Source organism: Clupea harengus, chromosome 5 (assembly GCF_900700415.2).
Source record: "Clupea harengus chromosome 5, Ch_v2.0.2, whole genome shotgun sequence".
In the NCBI taxonomy this organism is placed as follows: Eukaryota; Metazoa; Chordata; class Actinopteri; order Clupeiformes; family Clupeidae; genus Clupea; species Clupea harengus.
In genome coordinates this window covers 27,926,573-27,950,405 of record NC_045156.1, presented here as the reverse complement: position 1 = coordinate 27,950,405, position 23,833 = coordinate 27,926,573, and the positions used below count along the sequence as shown (strand labels likewise).

The 23,833-nt window shown below is 42.5% G+C and overlaps 2 protein-coding genes across 5 annotated transcripts; one reads left to right on the top strand and one right to left on the bottom strand.

Moving 5' to 3' along the window:
- Window positions 1–8,603: 8,603 nt before the first annotated feature.
- On the top strand, window positions 8,604–11,500 carry LOC105904784 (mitochondrial RNA pseudouridine synthase rpusd4-like). Its single transcript, XM_012832722.3, has 7 exons — window positions 8,604–8,967; window positions 9,110–9,281; window positions 9,411–9,615; window positions 9,720–9,813; window positions 10,086–10,236; window positions 10,599–10,696; window positions 10,890–11,500. The coding sequence occupies exons 1-7, from the start codon at window positions 8,734–8,736 to the stop codon at window positions 11,085–11,087; spliced, it is 1,152 nt and encodes a 383-aa protein (XP_012688176.2). The 5' UTR covers window positions 8,604–8,733; the 3' UTR covers window positions 11,088–11,500.
- A 329-nt stretch (window positions 11,501–11,829) lies between these two features.
- LOC105905184 (transcriptional regulator QRICH1) lies at window positions 11,830–20,533 on the bottom strand. 4 transcript variants are annotated; one of them, XM_012833186.3, is made up of 12 exons: window positions 20,269–20,533; window positions 18,053–18,325; window positions 17,791–17,871; window positions 17,452–17,640; window positions 16,549–17,262; window positions 15,370–15,529; window positions 15,023–15,177; window positions 14,627–14,741; window positions 13,998–14,106; window positions 13,607–13,758; window positions 13,198–13,288; window positions 11,830–12,655 (listed from the first exon to the last, which is right to left on the bottom strand). In XM_012833186.3, exons 2-12 carry the CDS (start codon window positions 18,308–18,310, stop codon window positions 12,466–12,468), a joined length of 2,214 nt encoding a protein of 737 aa, XP_012688640.1. In that variant the 5' UTR covers window positions 18,311–18,325; window positions 20,269–20,533; the 3' UTR covers window positions 11,830–12,465. The 4 variants fall into 4 exon arrangements, with proteins under 4 accessions (XP_012688640.1, XP_012688648.1, XP_012688656.1 ...); XM_012833194.3 differs by having other exon boundaries at window positions 15,370–15,523; XM_012833202.3 differs by having other exon boundaries at window positions 17,452–17,592.
- Between the last annotated feature and the right edge of the window lie 3,300 nt (window positions 20,534–23,833).

The following is a 23,833-nucleotide window of genomic DNA, read 5'->3' as shown; positions in this document are numbered from 1 at the left end:
CTCTGTTCCTCAAACCACGTTCAACAAGAATATTAATGGCACAGTCCATTGGTATAAAAACAACATTTTTTGTGTAGACAGAACTGTTTTTACTTCTGTTGAACACAGCTGCTGAAGATGTTTTTTGTAACTCAGGTCTGGCTCAGTTAGTGCAGTATGAGGATCTCAATGAGATGGTGAACTCTCCCACACTAATGGCATTTGATCAGTTCCCCTTAGCCGGTAGGCAGAGAGGTTTAAGGGTGTAAGGTCAAAGACATTACAGGAAACTCACTTTTTTTTCATTATTTTTGCTAGTGTCGCAATCTTGCCTTCTTGCTTACTTATGATAACATGCTAACCACTGGTCAGGAATGCTCACTGAAAGAACTGCAACGACAACAATGTCATTTCTGCTGTATGCATATCTAGTGAAAGAGTGAGTTAATTAATAAGTGAGTTAGTGCCTGTCAGTAAGTCTGTCAGACAATACAGGACAGGACGTCAGGACATTTTCTACCACTAGATGTACTCATTGAGTTATGTGGGTTCTGGGTTTTTGTCATATTATGACCACTGCACCTCTGCAATCCATTTGGCTTGCTCAACAAAATGGTTACCTAGGACCAATCAAAATGAATCAGCTAATTTTTTAAAGGCCAATCTCAAATGGAATGTTGTTAGCTCATTAATAATGGCATATAGAAGGTATTTACCTATTTTTTTTTTAAGATGTTGCTACAAGAGGTTAGAGCATATTCCTCTGTTCCTCTGACATGGTTCATGGTTCCATCTTCAGAATTCATTTAGATTTTAAATCCTTATGAAACATTTACAAAATCATTCAATCTTTCACTACTTGGGGCAGTTTGCACATTGTGCTTGGAGCCCAATGAATACCACTTTTATTTATTTATCTATTTATTTTATTACATGATAATATATAGCCCTGTCCTATGCATGCACCGGTGGTCACATGGCCTAAGACATACATGACGAAAAGCATACAGTATAATGAAAGAAAACGTACCCAATATGACTGTAGTCTCGGTAAGGTATGAGAAAAAAAAAAAGGTCAAATAGCTCGTCTGACAGTTATCAGAATTATCCTGTGATGGAAAAACATCAGTTACAACCAGGATGTTACTATTATTGTACTGTAGGTGGCATTAGAAAATAAATGTATACAAATATGTACATGACACACCTTCATTACACATAGATTACAAATCCTTCTTCCTTCACAGCCCAGTATCCCACTGTTTAAATCTGTACGTGTGTTTGTGTGTGCGTGTATTATAGAGACCCCTCATTGGTGTCCAGCTTAACTTAGTTGTGATTTCTGTCAGCCATTTGTCCGAATTTTAAAAATGCGATTAGTTGTGTTGTGACAGGAGGAATTATAGCCTATGTCTTAATGTTTCTGTAATTAGGTTGGGATTGCCCTCCCCTCTCTCTGTTAGTAGTAGGTGACACCTCCCTGCAAGCGCTCACATATTCTACCATCTTCACTTTGATTAGCTACCTAGAGAGTGTCCATGGTGTATATGTGCAAAGTACCTGCCGTCACTTGTGTCATGCTGTCGCAGGTTTTTTTATGAAATGGACCCTTTTACTGTTCTTTGGTCGAGGAGAGCTTGATGATCTGCATCTGAACAGAAAACAGAATTGCCTAAATGAGTAGTTTATCTCGACTTTACATTTCTCACCGCATACAAAATTCTAGCATGTGGCTTTGACGGTAAGCAAACAAAATATGATGTATGTAAGTCATTCATGTGTGTGAAATGCAACACCTGAATGACCTGTGGAGGGGAGCATTCTCCTCAATGTCCTGCAGGGTCTCAAACCGGATTCTGCGCCTGAGAAAGATGCTTTGGTTAGTTCCATATTGGTGTCATTAAGACGACAAACGCAATGACATTAATAATAATGATTCCTTTTTAAAGACTCTGATGATGAATTACATGAATTCTATCATCAGTTAGTTATGTATGATATGTGTCTATCTAAAGGTTACCTTGTCCGCTGTAACTCCTGGGAGGAGTTGCCCTGCTTGTCTGAGGAACTATGTGTTTGGGGGGAGCCAGAGAGTGTTCTCTGAGGTGCTGGGGTGAATCTCCCTATGACAGCAGCATCCGACGGAGGATGAAGATAAAGAAGACTGCTTATGTCAGATGCAGCCTGTGCTTCAAAGTCCATAGACTCCTGATCTACTGGCAGGCTTGTTGGTACACTATCACTCCAAGTCTGGTCCCCTGCTACGGAATTGTGAAATATTGCAGTTGTGATGCCGCTGTACTAATGGTGTGTCGTCATGGCGACCTCATTTACCACCTCAGCACCGAAAAAGCCCTCCCTAAAACCTTGTGGTGGTTGGCCATCCAGACAGATGTTCCTCAGGAAGTAAAGAGCAGCCTGTCTTGTGCGCTGGTCCATAGCTGGTGCAAACGAGTCCCTTTTGCTAGCAGTGCTGCCAGAGGGTATCTGTGTAGCGGGGTGTCTAGTGTCCATGGCTGTGAATGGCAGGTCTTGAACGCCTCAAATGGTCCTGATACACAGCTGACAGGACTAGGCTGTTTTTAGCTCTCTGTTACTGGGCACCATCAATAGAGAGCTGGTCTGACTGTTCAACAATTTACTTAATGCTGTCCCATACTGTGACTTTTTTCAGTTTTCATTGTGAATACATAACCATTAACTGAAGGACAACCTTGTATTACAACACAGAAGTGAATGGTGACTAATTCTTTCTAGCAGAAAGAATTATTTCTGGCTATAACAAAGCAATTTTACTCCAGACCTTTCTAAATAAACAAAAAGTAAAAGACAATAACCTTACCTGCTAAGATATTTTTATGATTCTGAAATAAATCTCTGGTTTCGTCCAATGCTGTCGCAGTGTTTTTTTTATTGTAGACAATACGGCATATCTGCGGACAAAACAAAGGCAATCAGGTGCTTTGTCTACAGTAAATTCTGTCGGTAGTCAGGTGAATTGGTTTCAGAATATAATCGCACTGGGTTATCATTACTTAGTTTTTTCACAGTACACTTTTTCTAGTATAGTCTAGTCTATTCTCTTTATACTTGGTGGAACTGTCATTCTTATGAGCGCGTTTTCAGCCTGGGCATGCTTCTAGTTCTTAAAAAATATGTATATATTATCCCAAGAACAGATTAATCATATTTAATTGTAATTATCTTATTTGGGGGGGGGGGAGAAGTTACAGAACACCTTTGCGTGCAACTTCTGCTCCGCAACAAATTAATTCTAATTGTGCACTTCAGAGAGTGTGCTGACATACTGCCTGAACGTATGGTTCTCGAGCTGCACAAAGGCTGAGCAGGCAGCCATCCAGGCTGATTAAAACAGCGGGAAGGATCATCGGAGCAGAGCTGCCCGACATCTATTCCGTCTCCTCCTCCCGGTTCATGCAGCGTTCAAATCGCAACCTCACGGACCCTGCCCATCATCTGTTCCCGTTACTCCCGTCAGGGAAAAAGTTCAGATCCACAAAAGCACACACCTCCAGAATGGCAAAGAGCTTTTATCCTCGTGCAATAAGGCTTATCAACAGCTCACCCAAAAAAAAACATCTCCCCGTCCCGGCCTCCCTCATGGACTGCACTCTAACACTCTACCCTGCAACTATTGATGCACCTCAATGTATATATATTGCTTTTTTAATGTACTCAGGGATATTTATTTATCTATTTATTAATTGTTATTTATTATTATTTAGCTGTGGCAGTTAATGTCCACAGCAACTTAAGTTTTTAGCTGTCTGCCTCGTCTGTCTCGTTGTTTTTGTGACAATGACAAATAAAGTACTTTGAACTTTTTTTTTAACTTTGAACTCTAGTCCGATTCCATATCCATGAGCTTCAGTACATTTCAGAACGATAGGTGCTAGGTGCTAGGACTATAACTGCTTATTGTCAATTTTATTTACCCTAGTCTCTGTTCACATAGTTTCATTAGTATCTTACTATTTACTTAGGCATTATGATAGCCGTATGTGTAGCCCCACACTAAATGTATTAAATGTTTTAAACACAGTTCTTATCAAATAATGTAAGGACGGATAACATATTTTAGTTAACTGATTGATGAAATTAAAATTCCTGTAGACTTAACTGATCATAATGTCGGGAGGCTAAGAAATATCCTGGTCACAAATGAAACACCAAACAGGTGTTCTGAAATCACCACATTCTTTTTTTCATTCTACACCAACAGGTCCAATGAAGTAAGATACGTTTAGCCTAAAGATCTTCATCTGTCATCTACCATAACTCCCTGTGACATTCACTGTAGATTATCTGAACTGCATTCTGGGAGGTGTCTCGTTTGTTTAGAAAACTCAAACTGACATTAAGCGAACGAGATTTGTACGATTTTTATCAGATGACCGCTAGACGGTGCGTATTAATTGAATTATTAATTTATTGTTCATTTTATAATAGCGTGCATTCTGAAGTGGCTCATGCCGGTGAGGTAATGACGTGACACAAGGCAATTGTGCCGTCATGTTCTATGACGACGACATCGCGTTCCACAAAGTATATAAAAGTGTGGTTATTGTTTGTTTGTCATTTACTTTACCAAAATGAATCATCTGAGTGAGAGTGTGAGATTTGAGATGAGTCAGACAACAAGGGTGCAATTGGAAGCAGTTTTCAATGACATGGCAGCAGAAAATGAGCAGAATGAACGAGCAAAGAGAGCAACTATGCAGTCCCTCCTGCAGGACATAGTAGAGATGGAGGCTGTATTGAAAGCCGAACGGGAGGAATGGGGAAAAAAGAAAGAAACACTACTGAAAGGAATAGAAGTAGCAAGAAGGGAAGAACAATTGAAATGCCAGCTTGAGAAAGACTTAAACTTCTATTGCATCAATAGCGAAAAGGAAGAGTTGGAGCAGGAGAACGAAAAAATTAATAAACTTAAATTCGAGAACAATACGCTTCAGGAACTCCTGGAAAAGCAGGACCATGATGATGATGCCGTGGCTGAAAGGCTGAAAGAGCAAATGAATAAAGACTTGGAGAACTTTGAAAGGATGACCACTGAGAGGGTAGACTTGGTGTTATCAGGAGCCCTGGTTGTTGCCCCTCTGAAACACAAACTACTGACAGAGCTGAAGGTGCAGGCAGAAAAAGAGGTAAATAAATCATTTTGTTTCGCCGTTTGAGGTAAATAAATAAACAAACATTTACACCATCTCTACCCAGACATTCAGTCACACTAGATGCTGCCTTCTCGTTCCCCACTTAATTGCTTCCATCTGTACATGTTCTGTGTTTGTGTCCTTCAGGTGTCTTCTCTTCAGGCGCTCTGTGACACAGAGGTGACACTAAACCCAATCGCGGCCATGATGGAGCAAGAGATTGAACAAAGTATGAAAGAACTTCGCACCAAAATGTATACGAAGGAGGAGAAACTAAGGGATACACAATTGACGGAGAGATGGAAACTGGACAAAAAGATGAGCAAACAACTGGAGAAAATCCAGGCAAAGCAGAGGAAGCTGGAAAAGGAAAGAGAGAAGAAAGCAAAGAAAGAGGAATTAGCCAGAGAAAAGAAGGAGCGCAAAGCCATGCAACCAGTGTCAGAGAGCAGAAGAACAAGGTTCAATTTCTGTGGAATCATTTTCTGAAGGAAATATGAATTCCCCCTGATTAAATGGGGCAGACTGAAAGGGATTGAGAAACATACTGAAAACACTCCACCTCAATAAATAATAAGGAAGTGGAAGCATTGACTCTTTTAATCTCAGTCTCAATAACCTTTTTCTCAATAATTTGTATTCCCTCCACTACCAAGCCAATTGTTGTTTGTTATTTAAGTTATTTTGAAGTGTCTAACTTGTGTGAAGGATAGAAGAAGCTAGTTTATTGTATAACATTTAAACTACAAGGCCATCTCCAGTGTTAAATCCATAGAGTGCCGGGTGGTCTGTAGTTGTTTCTGATGCCATCCAGTCTCTCAAGTCAAGCAGCCCTGCCTAGGTAGTGGTTGGTAATGAAAGGTTCCTTCCTGGGTCAGGTGGTCTGCAGCAGGCGTCTGCAGCGTGACAGCAGCTCATGGTCGGGCAGGTGCAGGTGCAGGTTCAATTACAGCGCCACCAGCACAGGAAACTCGAATGCCAGCAACTCCCTCCTGCTCAGCCTCAAACGCTCCTCTAGCCTCTAGGGCACAATACAGTATGAGGGATACCCAGCATTATACACACACACACACACACACACACACACACACACACACACACACACACACACACACACACACACACACATACTCCAATTACTTTAAATCTTGATGAGTAAGAAATCAAAGAGAGAGGTCAGAGGATTGTGAATTCCACCATTTTCTTGAGTGTTCTACCATGCTCTTGAGAGGAACCTCCTGACACGAAACGCCTAAAGTGTGTGCTGAATTTGACTAAATGTTTCAAGTAATTACCTACTAATTTGCGTTACATCCACACGAACATAACTGTTTATTGTTATTATTCAATTCCAATGGTCTTGACAAGGATTCTTCATTCTACTGCTCAATTAAATCCATTGTCACTACTGCCATCACGGTTGGTGCAATTCTTTGGGATTTGTCATTAGGGATTTTTATGGGACCTCTACAACAATCACACACTATCACATGGGTACTCACATCGATCAGCTGTCTGACCTCGAACCTTTTGAGGTCACTGCCGCTCCTTATTGACCAACAAGCAAACATCTTTTCTACTTTAATCAGCATTTTAGAAGTTGGGGATATAAACGGACTGACGGGCATTTTATGTTAGTTCCTGCTCATTTTATGTTCATTCCTGCCCATTTAATGTTAGTTCCTGCTCATTTTATAGTAGTTCCTGCTCATTTTATGTTCATTCCTGCTCATTTTATGTTAATTCCTGCTCATTTTATGTTAGTTCCTGCCCATTTCCAGATTATTTGCTGTCTGTGCCACCTGTGTCCACTCGCAGAGTTGAGGAACTAAAGGAAGTCTGGGCTCTTATGTCTGTCACTGGCAAACTGATCAACAATATCCATAGCAATGGCATCCATGTATTTAGAGGAGAAGTCAATCCATGGTATCTCTGACGAACCATCTTCCTCTGCGTCGAATCTGGAAGATTGTAGGGAGGTGTAGCCCTCTGACTGAGTTGACAAGCACATTGGTCCCTGCCTTAAAAGTGTTCATCTGAAATTCTATGTTTGATAGAAATGTTTGTCTATGTCTCATGCATGGAATGGAGAGGGAGCCTTTGGGCCAGTGACATCACTTCCTGGCTGCTCATTAGAGGCAGTCATGTAATTTAGCTCACAAATCACAAAGTCTGAAAGACTTTTATTTGCTTCTGGCGCCTCCTGTCTAGCCAAGTAAGAGCCAATCATCCTTCTTAACACATTTTTGGTGTAGTTGTCCAGCTTACCTGGAGTAAGAGGGCACATGGTGTTGCTACGCACCTTAAAGACTTCAGCAGAGCTCAGTAGTCATATTGCAGGAATAATTGTCTGTTTTCATCTCATCGGACTGTATAGCTCACAAACAGTGAGGGATGAATGTAAATCCCCTGGACAGCTTCTCAGCTTTTTGGCCCAGAAGGATCTGATGCAGACTGTTCCTGAGGCGACAAAGTTACTCCAGCTGGTGCTCACTATACCGGTTATAACAGTGTCCGTGGAAAGGTCCTTGTCTGCTTTGAAAAGACTCAAAACATACAGTCGGAATCGGACTGACCAAGGACGACTTTCATCCCTGGCAATAATCTCCATTGAGATGTATTGCATGTACCATGATCCACAAATATTCGATGATTTACAAATGTCTTTTTTCCATCCACAAACACAGAACTCCTTTCTTGTGACTTATAAGTACTCATTTGAATAAATGTACTATGATTTGTACAAATTGATGTTTATTTGTAAATACACATCATACTTTGCTTGTGCATTTGTCGTGGAATGTCATTTGTAATTCTGCGTGTGAGGTGTTGAATCTGCATTTATGGATCATCCAACTCACACATTCATCCCAGCTTCCACTGACATCATTTTGAGACATTCTTTTCACTTTTTCGTGATCCACACTCAAATAGTTCTTGATCCACACACATTTCTTATCTAAGTATTATTCTTAATATTGAATTTTCTCATTGTTGTTTGTACTGTTTTTTTTATCTAATGCTTTGTAAGTCGCTTTGGACAAAAGTGTCTGCTAAATACCTTACCTTAACATTAATGGTGCTATATTAATTAATAATTAAATCAACACAAAGCATAGGCTACAATTAAAGTTGAGTGGGCATCATTAGGGTTGGGATAAACGATTCAAACTAAAAGTACTACTACTACTAGCTAGTTTAGCGATTTGGATTAGCGTCATTTTCACCAGCCGGCATATAGGTTGCCAATATTTGAAGACTAACAGGAGATGAACATCTGAAATAGATTAATATAAAGATTCAGAAAAGGTAGGCTGTGAAGGTCTATGCCAACTACACATCCTCCACATAGAGCGACCATTCGTGTAGCCTATTACATTCTTACCAAGCCAAAGACTTCACTAAGCGAAATAGTTCAGGCTTTTACTTTGACATCTAGCTGAAGGCTCGTAAACCCGGAAATGATCCCTCAGTCATGCTCTGAAGTTCACATGCTGACAACTGGTCTGTGTAGAGCTTATTGCACTTAGCATAATCATAGTCCTTATATGCGGTCTGGTATAACGTGTTATACTTAAGAATGAAGAGGACTAAACTTCTTGTGAGTTGTGGCATAAGTAATACATGTCATTATTGTCTGAAAACGTGGCCATCATGTCAGCAGTTTGCCCGCTCACCTATGAGTACTCTAGGGAAAGAAACCGGTGGACCAGCATCTGAAAACAAGAGGGGTCTTAAAGCTATTGACCTTGTGCAGCGAGAACGGGAGTCGAAAGGGAAACCCAATAGCCGAAAAACACCAAAGCTCAAAGAGGTTGGTGAACAAACATTGTATGTTAGCCTAAAAACTGTACATTGCATGCATGTGTTATTTTTCGGTGAATCTGTCTGATAATTTAGGAGTCATGTCGCCCAAACAAATGTGACTCCATTCTCCACATGTTTATGTTTTTCAGACACTCTCTGCCGTCTCCCCGTTGCAGCGCCGAGTCACACAACTTAAGCAATTTACCCAACAGTTACAAAGTGTCCATCCAAACGTGCTAGCCAAAGTCTTACACAAAAGCATAGTTTTTCAAAATCAAGATGTAATCGTGATCAACAAACCTTATGGAGTTCCAGTGCACGGTACGAGTTTATGCAAATGTAGATGCATACATTTCTTACATTAAAATACTGACACTTTTGTGTCGTGCAAAAGAGAAATGTCAAAACTGCTGTATTTATATTCCTACTAAACTTTTACCTTCTGTTTAGATACAACGGGTGCCACAACCAGCATACAAAGTGTGTTGCCAGTGTTGGCGAAAATGCTCCATGGCATGAGGACAGAGACTCGGCTGCACATTTGTCACAGTCTGGACAAAGACATAACTGGCACTCTACTGCTTGCCCAAACAGAAGAGGCAGCTGACCACATCCACACCCTCTTCAAGGCCCTACAAGTGGAGAGGAAGTACTGGTACATACGTCAATGGGATTTCAGACACTGCTTGTGCTTCTCTCCCCCACTCCTGAGGGAACAAACATCTTCAGTTGTGAACAGCTTCTGTTTTTGCTTTGCAGGGCGGTGGCTGTTGGCGTACCTGTGCCCTCAGAGGGGATTGTAGATATACCTGTCATTGAGAGAGAGGTCACTGGAGCACAACCTCACTTCAAGGTGATGGTTACAGATTGCAGTTACATATAGAGGTTCAATTAAAATCATCACGTATAATAATGATTATAATAATTATAAGGTGATCAGTCTGCATTGGCCTGTTAAAACACATTCTGTACATTTGACCTTATTTAACCAGTTTCTCTCCATCAGAGCAAAAGCATATTTAATTGACTCCCACTATAGCGAATATATTCCCACAAATGTAAACATGATTGGAATTCACTGACCTCATGCTCTTCAAACCATACAAAATGATCTTCTCCCATCAGATGGGGCTTAGTCCACTCTTCCAGACCAGTGCTGATGGAGAGGGTGTGACTCGGGTGCGAGCCAACCGGCATGCCCACAGCGCGGTGACTCAGTACCGTGTGCTGGACAGTACCAATAGCTGCAGCCTGGTGGAGCTCCAGCCGGTCACAGGTCAGTCGTCAGCAGGCTGGTATTTGGTACTGGTTTGTTGTGGACAGCCTATTCTCATTTGGGATGAATTGGATTGTAGTCTACATTAAGATTGAACTGAAAGGGATTGAATCTACGACTCCCCTTAGCCCACTCTTTCAACTCTACTCAATCAAAATGTTCCAGATGATGTAGGCTGCATCCAAAACTTCTTTACCTTTCAGCTGTCTAGCGAATCCGTTGTCTTAACAATCCTACCTCTAAGAATGCAGCTTTTAAAAAATTCCATTTCGCACATAGCCATGGTCTGATAGTGCCAGGCCAGCAAACATTTATGGTGATTTGTAACTACCGTACTTTTCTTTTTTGCTTTGTTTTTTAAGCCGTGAAGCACCAGTTGCGTGTCCACATGGCTTTTGCGATGGGGTGCGTCGTCCTGGGGGACCATAAATATGCCCACTGGAATAAGCTAGCACCTCAGGTAAGAACCTCACCAAAACATCTCTGACTTGGAAACAAAAAATTGGTGGTCACTTCCATTTTGTCAATAAACTGTAAATGGCCCAGTAAAGTGACTGTCTCTCCTGCACCATTACATTCAATGCAGGTGGGCATTTCTTTATGCCTTTGGATGTAAATCACAATTCTACCTTTCTGTGCTTCTTTTTATATAGCAACTGCCAGAGGGAGTTTTGCGCCACTTAGGCCTGGAACAGAGCAAAGCACGCCACCTTCCTCTGCACCTACACCATCACAAGCTGACAATCCCCGGGTTCAAAGGTCACCGTGACCTCACTGTATCCTGCCGGTTACCCAGGTTCTTCACAAGCTCTGTGCAACGGCTACAGCTTTCCCTACCAGAGAAACCATGAATTGAGACATACACATTCAAACACACCAGGCTCTGGTCCAGTTGTGTGAAGAAGCATCGGACGACTGGGAGAAGCAGTAGGCTCTAGTCAAGTTGTGTGAAGAAGCCGCTGATGATGGGGGAATCCTGTGGTATAGGAACCCATGATGCCAGCTGAATTAATCCAACTGCTCATAGCAGGCCCTGATTTTGGACTATGCTTATTGTGCTCATTGTTATCAGATGTTGATAAGGCAACTTGTTTTCAGTCCTTAAATACTCTGCATTTGTTGTGATTGGTGTGTATGTACATGCATTTCTGGAGGCTTTAGGCTCTTGTGTATAGCTGTTGTAAAAGTCAAATATTCTGAATCCTCTGCTAAAAAGCAACTTTGCCACGTGTTATTAAATAGCCCTGACTCTCCCCAAACTTAACCTTGTGTTGCAGGTAAATTTCAGTGTTTGTGTTGGTAAATACGTTTCAAGTGTTTTGCATACACAAGCTAATATATATTAATAATATATCTTCTGATATTTAAGAATTCTCTTCAAGCTGTAAATTAGCCCAACAAATATCTCATTGGTCACTAAAACAGTAGTGGGTTAAGGCAAATAGAATGATGTATACCAATATTATTTGGTGTTCCTATTAAAAGCCATCCACTAAGATCACCTACCTGTAAAACACAACTGATGACTAAGATAAAAACAGCAGCAACAATGGGAGGCAACCGTTCTAAACTGCAACACACCACACAGGACAATAACTGTACAAAAAGCATGTTTGAAACCATGAACTTTTCCTGCATAACCTCCCAACTCCAGTATTTCAATACAGACAGGGAGATTATACATACAGATATAAAAATAAAAAGCAAAACAGAAATCACATTTAATATATAATCATACTGCAGATGACGTGCTACAGGGAGCCATGACCCTGCTCAGTAGGTTCTTCCTCACTGGTGAAATCAGTTTGGGTAGGTTGGAGAGCTGTGAGTGAGTGTGTGTGTGTAGGGAACATCTTCCCAAGCTTTCTACTTAGGTCTGTCTCTTTCCACCAAAGAAATCGGGTACTTACTTCACAGAAACTTGCAAATGAGGTTTGGGTGTGGGGAAACAGGTGGAATTAAACGTACAGTCCATGACTGAGCTACCTTACCAGAAGTTCCATTCACTGTGGTAGATTTCATGATAGTAGCAGTCAGGAGGTGATTTAACAGAGATGTATCTTTAGGTGTACATATTCTTATATATATTTTATGTAAAAAAAAAAAAAAAAAGTGAAAAGGCCATTAAGTTCAATTTCCAGCAGGAAATGCTGGAGTCCTCCAGACTGCTGCTGGAAGAGAGAAGTTCTAATGAATCCACCACAATGGAGAGACAGACGCTCACTCGGGTCAGTTTACATTTGTGGATGCCATGGCGATGACTTCTTGGATTTCCCGCACCATGCTGATGCGTGTGAGCATATGCTCCAACTGTTGGCTGGGGATTGGCTGTGTTGAGTACCAGATAGGGCTGTTGGGCACGACCACTGGCTCCGGAGTCAAGTAGTACGTGTCATTCCGCCCCTTGGCACACTGAGGACTGCGGAGGGAATATGGAAGAGATAGATGATGAACAAAGACAACCTAAACAGTAGAACACTGGGACAGAACAATGAGACGGATCACGAGGAGCTACAGTCGGATTAAGACATTATTCAAATATGAACTGCACCGAAACATTGTCTACTGCTAACAAGTGTTCAAATATTCTGCAAGACTGCGACACTTGAAACATTTGGATGATTATGAGATTCTTGCAAGTCATGTCTCTTAAGAAACTTCAGGAAGTCAAGAAAAGAACGTGATGTTTTGGTTTCTCTGAAAATTGTATACATGCTCCACTGGGAGAAATGACTTCTGGTGAGAACCGAATGACACCTGGCAATACATACATCTATCTATCTATCTATCTATCTATCTATCTATCTATCTATCTATATATATATATATATATGCTCTGATAACATTTCATGAAATACATACATTGTATGTAGCGCTCGACCGTTTACTGCCAAGATGATAAATAGGTTGACAAAACACATGTACAGAGGAAACACCAACCAGGTCAAAGGTCAGACCCACCATTTGAAGAGGTAAAAATCGTAGAGTTTGATAGGACAGCGCAGGGGGTTCTCAGGGTCCTCTGACTGCTCTGCGTACATGTCATCAGTCACTATGGCAACAGAATACAAGTTAGTTTGTGTATGGAGACATCTTTATTTCTGACCGATAGTAAAGTAATACACCAGTTCTGCATGGGTGCTTCGCTTGTCAGCATTTAGTTATTACTACAACTATTACTACTTATTACCACAGTTTTTATACCTTAAGTAGACCGCAGGTGAAGTAGCTATTGTTACGTGTGATAACTTCTATAGTTACAACAACGATGCAACTTTGAAGGCACAATGGAAAGAGGGAGATTTTTTACAAACATCCCTTTCGTTTGTGTTTTGACAATGAGCAGGTGCTGTAGTGCGGAGTCCCTCACCCTTTTGGCCAAGGTGATGGGGCCCTGAGCCCTTCAGGTATCGGATGGTAGTACTCTTGTCCTTGGGGTTGGATGGGTTCTTCTTAGTGTGCCTCAGCACTTTGGAGAAGGCCACCTTCATATGCTGCTCCACTGAGGTCAGCTGGAAATACCTGACGCAGACAGAAGTTATCATGGTGAACAGCCTGATAATAATGGTAATCAAATAATAATGGTAATCAAATGAGCCCCTCTCATGCAGCTTCATGTAAACAAACACGGTTACTGTATGATACATGTAGATTGGGACAGATAAGTGAGAGACGGACAAAGGGAAGGGAAGACAGTGGAAGAGACGGACAGACTAATGTAGTACTGAGGAAGAAGAAGAGAGAAGGAGAGATCCACTCACTTGGTGTTGAAGTACATGAGCGTGAAGAGGAGGGTGGAGGGGGAGTGGGCCCCGAGCTGCTTGCACTCCCACAGCATCTCTTCAGTCACGTGACTGGGGATGATGTAACCTGGAAGGAAGAGAGGCCAACACACACACACACATGTGGTCAGCTACGTACCCTTCAGCTCGTCCCACAACACAGCATCAAACAGCATCAGATATGCTATGAGTGAGTGTATGTTTGTGAGAGAGAGAGAGAGTGAAAGAAAGAAAGAAAGAAAGAAAGAAAGAAGAGAGCGCATGTGATAACTGAGGCCTACCCGATATAGTTAGCTTAAAAATGTCATCCCAGTAAAAGGGATGAAAGCTCAAAACTAAGGAATGTGGTAATGATACAGGACTGGGAGAAATGAGGATTGAGACTGGAGAAAGTCATTTGAGAAGCATCTGTTTGACTTTATTGCATTACTTAACATGTCCTTTTCTCCAAGTCGTTATTACCATCATCATCATCATCATCATCACAACCACACAAGACAAGAGATTTAAAGAGGAATAAGTCTCCCTCTCCAAGGGCTTCCACAGAGCACTTAGTGCCCGTTCTCTCAAACGCTCTCCACCACACACTGCTCTGGAGGATGTCTTACCTAGTGGATGTACATTGGGCCTGTACTCTTCAAGCACTTTGTGTAAACACTGTGAGAAGCGTATGTAGTAAGGATCGGAGAAGATGTCGTCCACCCGGCTATTTTCAAACAGGTACTATTTCGGAAAGAAAAAAACATTATGGGATGAAATAAAGAATTACATTATACAACATCAAATACATTTATGTGATTTTATTTTAAGCTGACAATAAAGAAACAATATTACCCTACAATGTATATATTTTTTAAATGTTTTGTAATGTGAATGAACAATTTTTAATTTTTTTTGTCATCAATTCAATTGAACCCAGGACTTCTGTATCGTTACAGTATCATTACACAGTTGGGCTTCAGTTGCTATGAAGAGGACTGGCTAGATATCAGCCGCTCTCTAACCTTTTGAATGCATAGGAACACGTAGTAGAGGGCGTCAGCCTCAAAGCACTCCCCCTCCAGGTCTTTGGCCTCCTGTGTCATCAGGGACAGGGCCACGTTAAGCTCAGCTACTGCACTCGACACCAGGTCCTCACGGAACCGCAGAGGCTGACGACCTGCAAGAGAAAGAATGAGAGAAACACAGAGAAAAAGAGGAAGGGTTAACTCAATTTATATACAAAGTTAAGTCCATTCAAAGAGCACAGCTAGAAAAGGGGTCCTGATGCAGTCTAGCCAAGTTCCCCCTAGCGCATCTCTCAACCAACCCAACGGTGCAAAGGTTTGTCTTACGGCCCTCCAGTACTCACGTCCAATGGGGGCCAGCTTGTTCTGCTCCTCCTTGTCCATCTCGGCGTTCTTGCGGAGCACCCATATGCGCCACACCTCCAGGCCCTCCTCTGGCTTTAGCGAGATGGGGAGCATGAGCTCTGCGGTGGCCTCGCCCTGCTGCTCTCCCTCCACCTGCGCCTGGACAACACCCATAAACAACTCAACAACACTCCATAACACCCACAACCGACTCAACAACACTCCATGACACCCACAACCGACTCAACAACACTCCATGACACCCACAAACAACTCAACAACACTCCATGACACCCACAAACAACTCAACAACACTCAATGACACCCACAACCGACTCAACAACACCCCATGACACCCACAACACTCCATGACACCCACAACCGACTCAACAATACTCCATGACACCCACAACCGACTCAACAACACTCCATGACACCCTACACCAGTGGCTCTCAAACACTCATACACCACGGTGCAAAGACTGAGAGGCTCATATAACCTTTCACTCACTCATCAGCTGTTGCATTCCTTTTCTTAAACTTCACCATTTTCAATATAATCTCATCATCTGTCCGTTAAACTTAAATATTTCATCAATTAAATATTTTTTTTTCAATTGTATTTGAGCAGAGCTCTCTGGCTGGATTGTTTTTACGATTAGCTATGTATCGTTCCATTCTTCGGATTGGTTCAAGTTAGGCGCATGTCCATTGTATTAATAATTCGGCTAGCTATCCCTTCTCACATAATGGCTAAACGGTAGGTACAAAGTAGGCCATGAACTCATCACCAAATAGGTTAGTTACAGGCCACTAGGCTGGAAGAGCACTGCCATTCCTAATTTGACCAATAGTTGGTTGTTTAGAGTTCTCCTTCTGTTTGGGAACCACTGCCCTATAAATGTATGTGCATGAGTGGACTAAACTAGTGCAGTCCTCCACTTACTATTTGGGTGGAGCTAGATGCAGGAAATGGACTGATATTTATCAAGGACATGTTGAGTACTACAAGGATATGTGTACTGGGTCCTGCCAGTACAAAGGCAACATTACACCCCTTCTATTCTGTCGTAATGTATTATAAATATGAATAACATTTATTTAACAGAAAAAAATGACATGGCTTTAAAGAGTGAGGCAAAAGCAGTGCATGCGGTCCTCGCTGCCCCGTGTCTGACCTGTAGGTGGAGCTGCTGCTCCCCGCCGTCTACTATCTGCCCCTGCTGCGGGTCCCAGATGTGCAACTGCTGTGTCGCCCCAGAATAGGCCCCGCCCAATGTCTGCACGGCCACAGGGATGTGGATGTTGCCGTTCATGAACTGCGCCGGGAACATCTGCACCACCTCCTCCTGCGTGCCCAGCCCCGACCCCTGAGACTGCAACACCCCGCTGATAGTCATTTTGTCCTTGTCCTTGTCGTCGAGCGAAGTGCCCGTGGCAATGGGAAGCGACTGCAGCTGCATTGCAGCGTTGTAGGCCTCCTGCGGGATGGCGATGTGGGCCACGCCCTGTGGCTGGGGCGCCGAGTAGACGGGGATGGTCCAGGTCTCGCCCGAGGGGCCCGTGAGGGTGCCGGTGGCACTGTACAGATGCGTGCTGTCCACCGTCAGCAGGTCCGGCCGCAGGGACACGTAGCTCTGCTGGCCCTGGCCCTGTGGAATGGCCAGCACGGTGGCCAGCTGCTGGCCCTGCGGCAGTGAGTACGACACGGTGGTCATGGGCATGTCCACCTTGCGCTTCTTGGCCGGCTGCAGCACGGCAACGGGGCTGGAGGCTCCAGGCCGGCGATCAGTGCCTTGGTGCTGGCCCTGTTGCATGGGAGACAGGGCCTCAACTGTCTGGATTTGGATCTGCTGCCCTCCGGCCACCGCCGCCACCAGCTGCGCCTGGATCTGAGTAGAACACACACACCATAGATTAAGTGAGAGGGTGTGTGAGCTAATATAGTAGACACACATGCAAAGCATTAAGGTATACATAGGGAAATGTATAGGTGTCTATATATATGTGTGTGTGTGTGTGTGTGTGTGTGTGTGTGTGTGACTGAGTTATGTGAGTATATGTCTGAACACTGAATGTACCTGTTGATGCTGTTCTTCCGTGAGTTCCCCCTGCTGCACCAGCTGTGCAGCGGTAGTGATGCCTTGCAGCTGCTGGTGAGAAGGGGATGAAACCTGTAGCACCTGACCCACTGTCTGACCCTGATCCCCCTGGATTTGCACCTGCCATGTAGAATGACACGGGGACATTTGTATGGCTTGATGGGTGGGCTAAGAGTTTTGAGGAAAACAAAAACAACTGTATTGTATCTGCACGTAGTTAGCAGGGTCATGACAGAAAAGAAGAGCTTTAGCTTGTGATATTCATTTTTGTTTGTTTTGTTTTATCAAGGTATTCTGTGGGGTGGTTTAGCTACTGACCTGCACCTGGATCTGCTGCTCAGAGGCCTGATGCACAGCTGCAGCCAGCTGTGGCGTGATCTGGGCAGATGTAACCTGCACCTGCTCGGACACAGCAGGGTTTAATTCACATTCAGTTATTCAGCACACACCTTTAACACTTTTACACTCACTACTTTTAGCTTCATACCATTGTCCTATGTGTGTGCATTTCCCATTCGTTTCCCCCCCTAAAACTCCATTTTAATACCATTTACTGGCTAATACTGAAAAAGACCCTTACTGGACAGGCGAGCTCCAGCAGGGACCCTGCCACCTCTGTGCTGTCTGTGTAGATGCAGTTGCCCCCCTGCTGGTAGACCATGGTGGTGGTGGTGGTGGTCGCGGCGCCACTCTGCTGGCTGAACTCCTGCAGCACCTCGGGGCCTTTAGCGGCCAGTGATTCCAGAAACTCCTTCATACGATGCTGTGGCACAGTGCGGGCCTTCTGCCTCACATACTCATCAAAGGAGACCGTGCCGCCCTCCATCGGCTCGCTCATGGCGTCCACTGGAGCCTGTGGCACAATCACATCGAACGCTGTGACTTACCACTTGCACAGTATGACAATCAGTACACATGGGGCATCAATAGGAAATAAAGAAGTCGCTTGTATATTCACTTGGAAAATTTCTTAAAATCTTTAAAAAAAGTCAAAGGCAAAAAAATCTTACAGTAATTACTTAATTCTGATGGTATGGTTGGATGCCCATGGTTTTCTGACACTCTTGTCCATTACAGATATCATCCCATTTGTAAATTGTATGCACGTACTCCTAGCTTTTAGTAGTGTACATGACGGGAGAGTGCAAGGGTTAGTTGTTATTGCTAGCCTTTAACCACAGTATCAGTTATTTACTTCATATCTTGAGGACACGGGTTCATATCTCAAAGCAGCGGTCCGCAATACAATAGCAATCTTAGAAAAAAAAATAATAGATAGATGCTCTCAGAAAACAAAATAATTTCCAAGACTTTCCTGGGCTTTCTAATCAGCAACTATTATTTCATCTGTAGCCATAAACCACTCTGTAACTTTCCAAAGAGACAGGCATCCCTTCCTGCCAATTGGTCTGTGCATTGGCTGCAACACATACTAAAGGCTGGGAAGGACTAGAGTGGTTTGTAAGAATCATTAACATCCTCTTCCGCACGTTTAAGCAAATAAAAAAGTGAAAATGGAATGCCATTGTCTGACATGTCAGGCAATATTAAACAGGATAAAACTGATTCTTTACATTCGTTGTAATTATTCTTTCAACGTAAAAACTAAGCATGGGATTAATATATAACGAGAATGTGTATAAACTATTCTGACATGCATTGGTAACGTTTATCATAAAGTATGCCAAGTCAAACAAGTGTTTTTCAACAAATCCTCCACCACAAACCATATAATATTGCCAACTGTTAAGACTTCTTTGTCAAATACTGCTTAGGCGCAAGTGCATTTTCCTAAATGCAACATACGTGGTAGTTCACACACTACCAATAATAACACAAAGGCTAATTATAGAATTCCACACTTTACCAATAAACGTAATTAAGCTGCGTTCACTTGTATGTCTGAATAGGCCAGCAGAATTCAGACACCAATACCTGAGAGGGTGGGGCTGTTTGCATTGCACAGTAACTCAGCGCTGGGCAGCTGTGCAAAATGCTGGGGAAGGCAACCCAGCTGCTCCCCTTTGACACAGTTGATCTGGCTAACACACATCTTCACATTACACTTGCGTACCTTCAGAGACACTATATTAAAATCTGAAACAGGTCTAGTCGAAGATGCCAGTTCTGACAATCACATAGTTAAGACAGTTTACTCTGGTCTGTTTGCATGTTCTCTGGATGGCTAGCTCACGTTAGCTAACAAGTTGGTATCAAATGAACCAGTCTGCTAACTTTAGCTAGCTAATATTAGCTCCAAAGCTAACCATTAACGTTACCGCATCATGTAATTATGTTATACCAACTAGCTAGTTTGCTAGCATGATTCAACGTAAAGCAAACATATTGGCTAATTTAATAATTACTCTTCCTTATGAATACATTCTTAAGAAAACACACATTACACAGTATTTCAAAGACTGTGTGGCGATATTAAAGACCAGGAATACCAAGCAACAAACTGATAGCTAATGCTGGCTAAAGATGCATCTTCCCATGCTACCTTAAATAAAACCAAAACCGCCCGTTCCGCCAAAACACTCCGTTCAAAAATAAAAACCCCACGAAACTCCAACTTATTCATTGCTGTCCACATGTCATCACGATTTGGAATGAGCTTGTGGTATCTGTAACGTTGCACGATTATTTTATATCGTCCAATTTACTGAAGCGAAAAACAATACCGAAATGACATGACGTGGGCTTATTTGTCCGCAGTTTAGATATCTGCGCTGCCATAAAAATAATAGAACACTATCGCTAGCTGCATAAGAATGAGCAAGAGAAGTATCTTACCGTGTTTAGTGAGCTAATATTGGATTGCACGGATTGATGCGGTATTGAAAGAAATACTGATTTATTGTATATAACTAGCTAAACAGTTGAATGCAGACGGAAGTAGGCCCTCTGTCACAGCACACGTCCCCGGACTGTCCTGATAACCGAAGGCCGTTTCAGAGAAGACTGAAGACGGAATCAGAGCTCCCCCTTCCGGCTACGCGTCTTCCATAAACACATTTCCTAGTTCGTGCACGAGGACCATACATCGACACATTTCATCACACCGGGAACGTGCATTGCGTGTACCCGAGTCCCGCTCCAATAACAAAAAAGTAAACACCAAGACGAATAATATGTTTCCCTTGTGAAGAATTAGGTATAATTTGTATACAAATACACAAATGTATACAGGTTCTACATTTTACACTGAAAATATACAGATAGACTATTTGATATTTCTAGGCCTGTGTGACCCGAGTTAACACTAGGGTTTCTGGCTACTTGTGTGAATATAATTTTGCCTGTAACGTGCAAACGGTGAGCCTTACCTGAACAGCATTTCATGAACTCAAATGTGGCACACATTTAGGCTACTGCCAGTGTTTTTTTTTCATGTAGCGTTGCACTCTAATATCCTAATAATTTACATTCAATTGTCTGTGCCCCCCATGTTAACGCGACTATTTGGTTGGGGTTGCCTACTAAACAGAGCCTTTACCAATATATTTTCAAAGGCTCATTCCTCCGCACAGATTCTGTGGTACATCACCACAGTTGTATACGTATTTTAGTCTAGTCTTGAAGGTCTAGTCTAAGGAATATAAAAAGTTTCTGACCGAACATAGACAAACAGCTTCGCAGAATAGGCTATATTATGTCATGAAGAACAACAGGCTATTACTACTCATGGACGTTAGGGAATTAGGGAAATAATGGCCTAGCATCAACACAGTAAATGTTTCTTTGCTCTTCTTTTAAAAAGAAGATTGTTTTTTGTCGAATTTTACTTAGGATCCTTGTTTTTTCCCCATATAAACTGCAGAATTCAAACGTCTCACTTGTCACTGAAATCCTGGTGTCTGGCCGATAAATGTATTAAAATTAGCATCCATTCAGTGTAAGAAGCTACTGATCTGTCAGATTGCAAGAGGCACTGTGTTAGCGTATCGGGTGTATATGCCTTTAACAGCACTTTATTTGCTTCAGTCCGCCTTAAAGAGCTAGGCATGTGCTTGCGAGGGCCTCCCCCTGTTCACCCTACAACATACTGCCAGGCCGCGCTCTTAAGGTAGACCAGACTAGATCCGCAGTACGCACTCATGTATCATCTTCAGAAGAAATGAAAGAGTTAATTCCCACGGTCTCCCCCCTTAACCCTACTCTGACCCACTTTGAATTAAGATCACTGAAAACGGGGAATTCTACGGTGAAAAGCATGCAAAATCATATTCCTATTTCTCTCAAACCAAACATCACACTCAAATTGGCCACAATGTGGTACAGGATATTGCTGTGTGATTCTATAGGCCGCATCATGTTTCTTTAGGCTACGACTCAAACTTAATCATTGAAGCAATGAGGGTTTTAAGTCTGTACCTATGCCTGAGTGTGTTAGATGGTACTGATGTCTGTGTCAGTGTGACTGCCTGTTTAAATCCCTTTTAACACAGTCATAGTTGAGGTAACTATGCACTGTCACACAGAAGATTAAGCTGTTTGTGCTTGGGGTTCTGAGGGTGGAGGCAGGGACTGTATAGCAATGCTGTAATCCATTTTAGGCTTACACATATAAATAACATGTTCACTAAGTTCAAAACAATTCCTATGCTTAATGTGATAAACTAAAATATACAGACTGAAAGAGTCATGTGTATGTGTACATGTGTGTGTTTTCTAATCTCCATATGCACTACTTGCCTCGTAATGATCTTACAGAAATCCTTTAGACTGAGGAGATTACCCCAGCTGTGTAGTGACAGAGGGAGAGAAAGCTGAACGTTCAGCCCAGGTGCATATGCTCTCATTAGGAAGAAGAGACTACAATGTCACAGACCAGATGAAATTCAGTTCACCATTCGGATATCCTCAGTGGAAGATGACATTTTCTGGATCGGTTAAAAGATCGTTTGAAAATTAAGAACTCAGAAGTCCTGCATAATTTCTAGGAGGTGCTGCCAGCTAGGGACCTATGATACATTATGTAAGTGGATAGAGTGAGGTGGACATTCTGAGGATCTAATCATCTGTGGTGTAGGATTTCCACCACATTAATTAAACCACTGACTCATTTTGAAGGCTGGTTTGAATAACAGCAGGTGGGTGGAACACAGTTTTGTAGCTTATTTATCTGAGTAGAGAATGTAAACAGTATTTAGCTCGAGACGAGAGTAATGTCAAGCTTTTTCATATATTTCTCATTTACTTTTTTTTACTATGACTTTTGACAACAGCCCATTTTGCTGTGAGCTTGTATTTGTATGTATTGATTATTTGGTCTACTGCTGCAAACAGTTGATCAATTCTGTCAGGGCAACTCAGTTGAAGGAAGTATTTAGAACTCACTGTGTTCAAATAAACGTGGTCCTCTTAGGTGGACCTCTTATATTTCTGCTCCATGTACCTAAGCGTGATTGGCAAACATGTGTTACTCAGAGTACGGCTACTAGTCAGGACTTGGTCAGATCGAGATTAACAATCAGTGCAAAGCTGTCTAAACATTACACACTGCTGCCACTCGATAAGCCTGATAAGCCAAATTATCTTAATCTAATCTCAGAAAAAAGTCCTGTATACAGACCTCTTGACTGTAACTCTTAAAGTGGCAAATGGAGCTCTGTAAAATTTCACTGGCAGGCCGTGGTGCTTACATTCATTTTTATTGTGTATTCAGAAAGGCTCTCCATTTATCATATTCATATCATAATGTCTGCATTCTAAGAAAATTGTTATATTTTGCAGCTTTTATGATTCAACTGACTACTGAAAATGCTGTGGAACATGCATTGGATTTTTACTCTTGCCATGACACTCCTCCTCCTGCTGCTGCGTGGCTCAACCGGCAGTTCCACTATGAACTCACCAAAACCAAGCATCTCTGAGTCGGTGACTTCCCCTCTGCCGAAGGCGGGCTCTGGAGGGACTAATAATGAAGACGACAGACCTCCCTCCTCCTCTGTGACCTCTGCCTGGACTGAGCATAAGATCAGTAACCGAATCTCTCAGACTTTGGAGAGCTTCATTAATGTCCTTAACACAAATTAAGAAAAATTCTGGAGATGGAAGTGGAAATCAAGAGGGACATAATGAGTTGAAACAAGGGATGGCCCCCTCTGTCAGCCTTCTGGGAGAAAACATGATTGCACAGGAGCTGGATGAAAAAAGAGACGGGGAAGATACACGGTACCACTCTGCACCTCCCTTGACGCAGCGGCAGATTCAGTCAATGGATGGCTGGCCTCCTGACATTACTGAGATGCAAACACCACAGGGTGTTAGCTCCACCGGTCCTAAACAAGGCACATCAACACGGAGTATCCCAACCACTACTTCTACATTCTCACCAGTTAAGTCTGCTAGCAGT

What these genes read in the sequence shown, in the direction of transcription:
- LOC105905184 (XM_012833186.3), bottom strand. Translation starts at nt 18,310, where the DNA reads ATGAGCGAGCCGATGGAGGGCGGCACGGTCTCCTTTGATGAGTATGTG. An exon ending in AGCAGCAGCTCCACCTACAG is followed by an intron (nt 15,530 to 16,548) that starts GTCAGACACGGG and finishes GGTGTTGTCCAG; the next exon opens with GCGCAGGTGGAGGGAGAGCA. An exon ending in GATTTTTACCTCTTCAAATG is followed by an intron (nt 12,656 to 13,197) that starts GTGGGTCTGACC and finishes TTCCCTCCGCAG; the next exon opens with TCCTCAGTGTGCCAAGGGGC.
- LOC105904784 (XM_012832722.3), top strand. Translation starts at nt 8,734, where the DNA reads ATGAAGAGGACTAAACTTCTTGTGAGTTGTGGCATAAGTAATACATGT. An exon ending in AAACACCAAAGCTCAAAGAG is followed by an intron (nt 8,968 to 9,109) that starts GTTGGTGAACAA and finishes TATGTTTTTCAG; the next exon opens with ACACTCTCTGCCGTCTCCCC. An exon ending in GAGCACAACCTCACTTCAAG is followed by an intron (nt 9,814 to 10,085) that starts GTGATGGTTACA and finishes TTCTCCCATCAG; the next exon opens with ATGGGGCTTAGTCCACTCTT.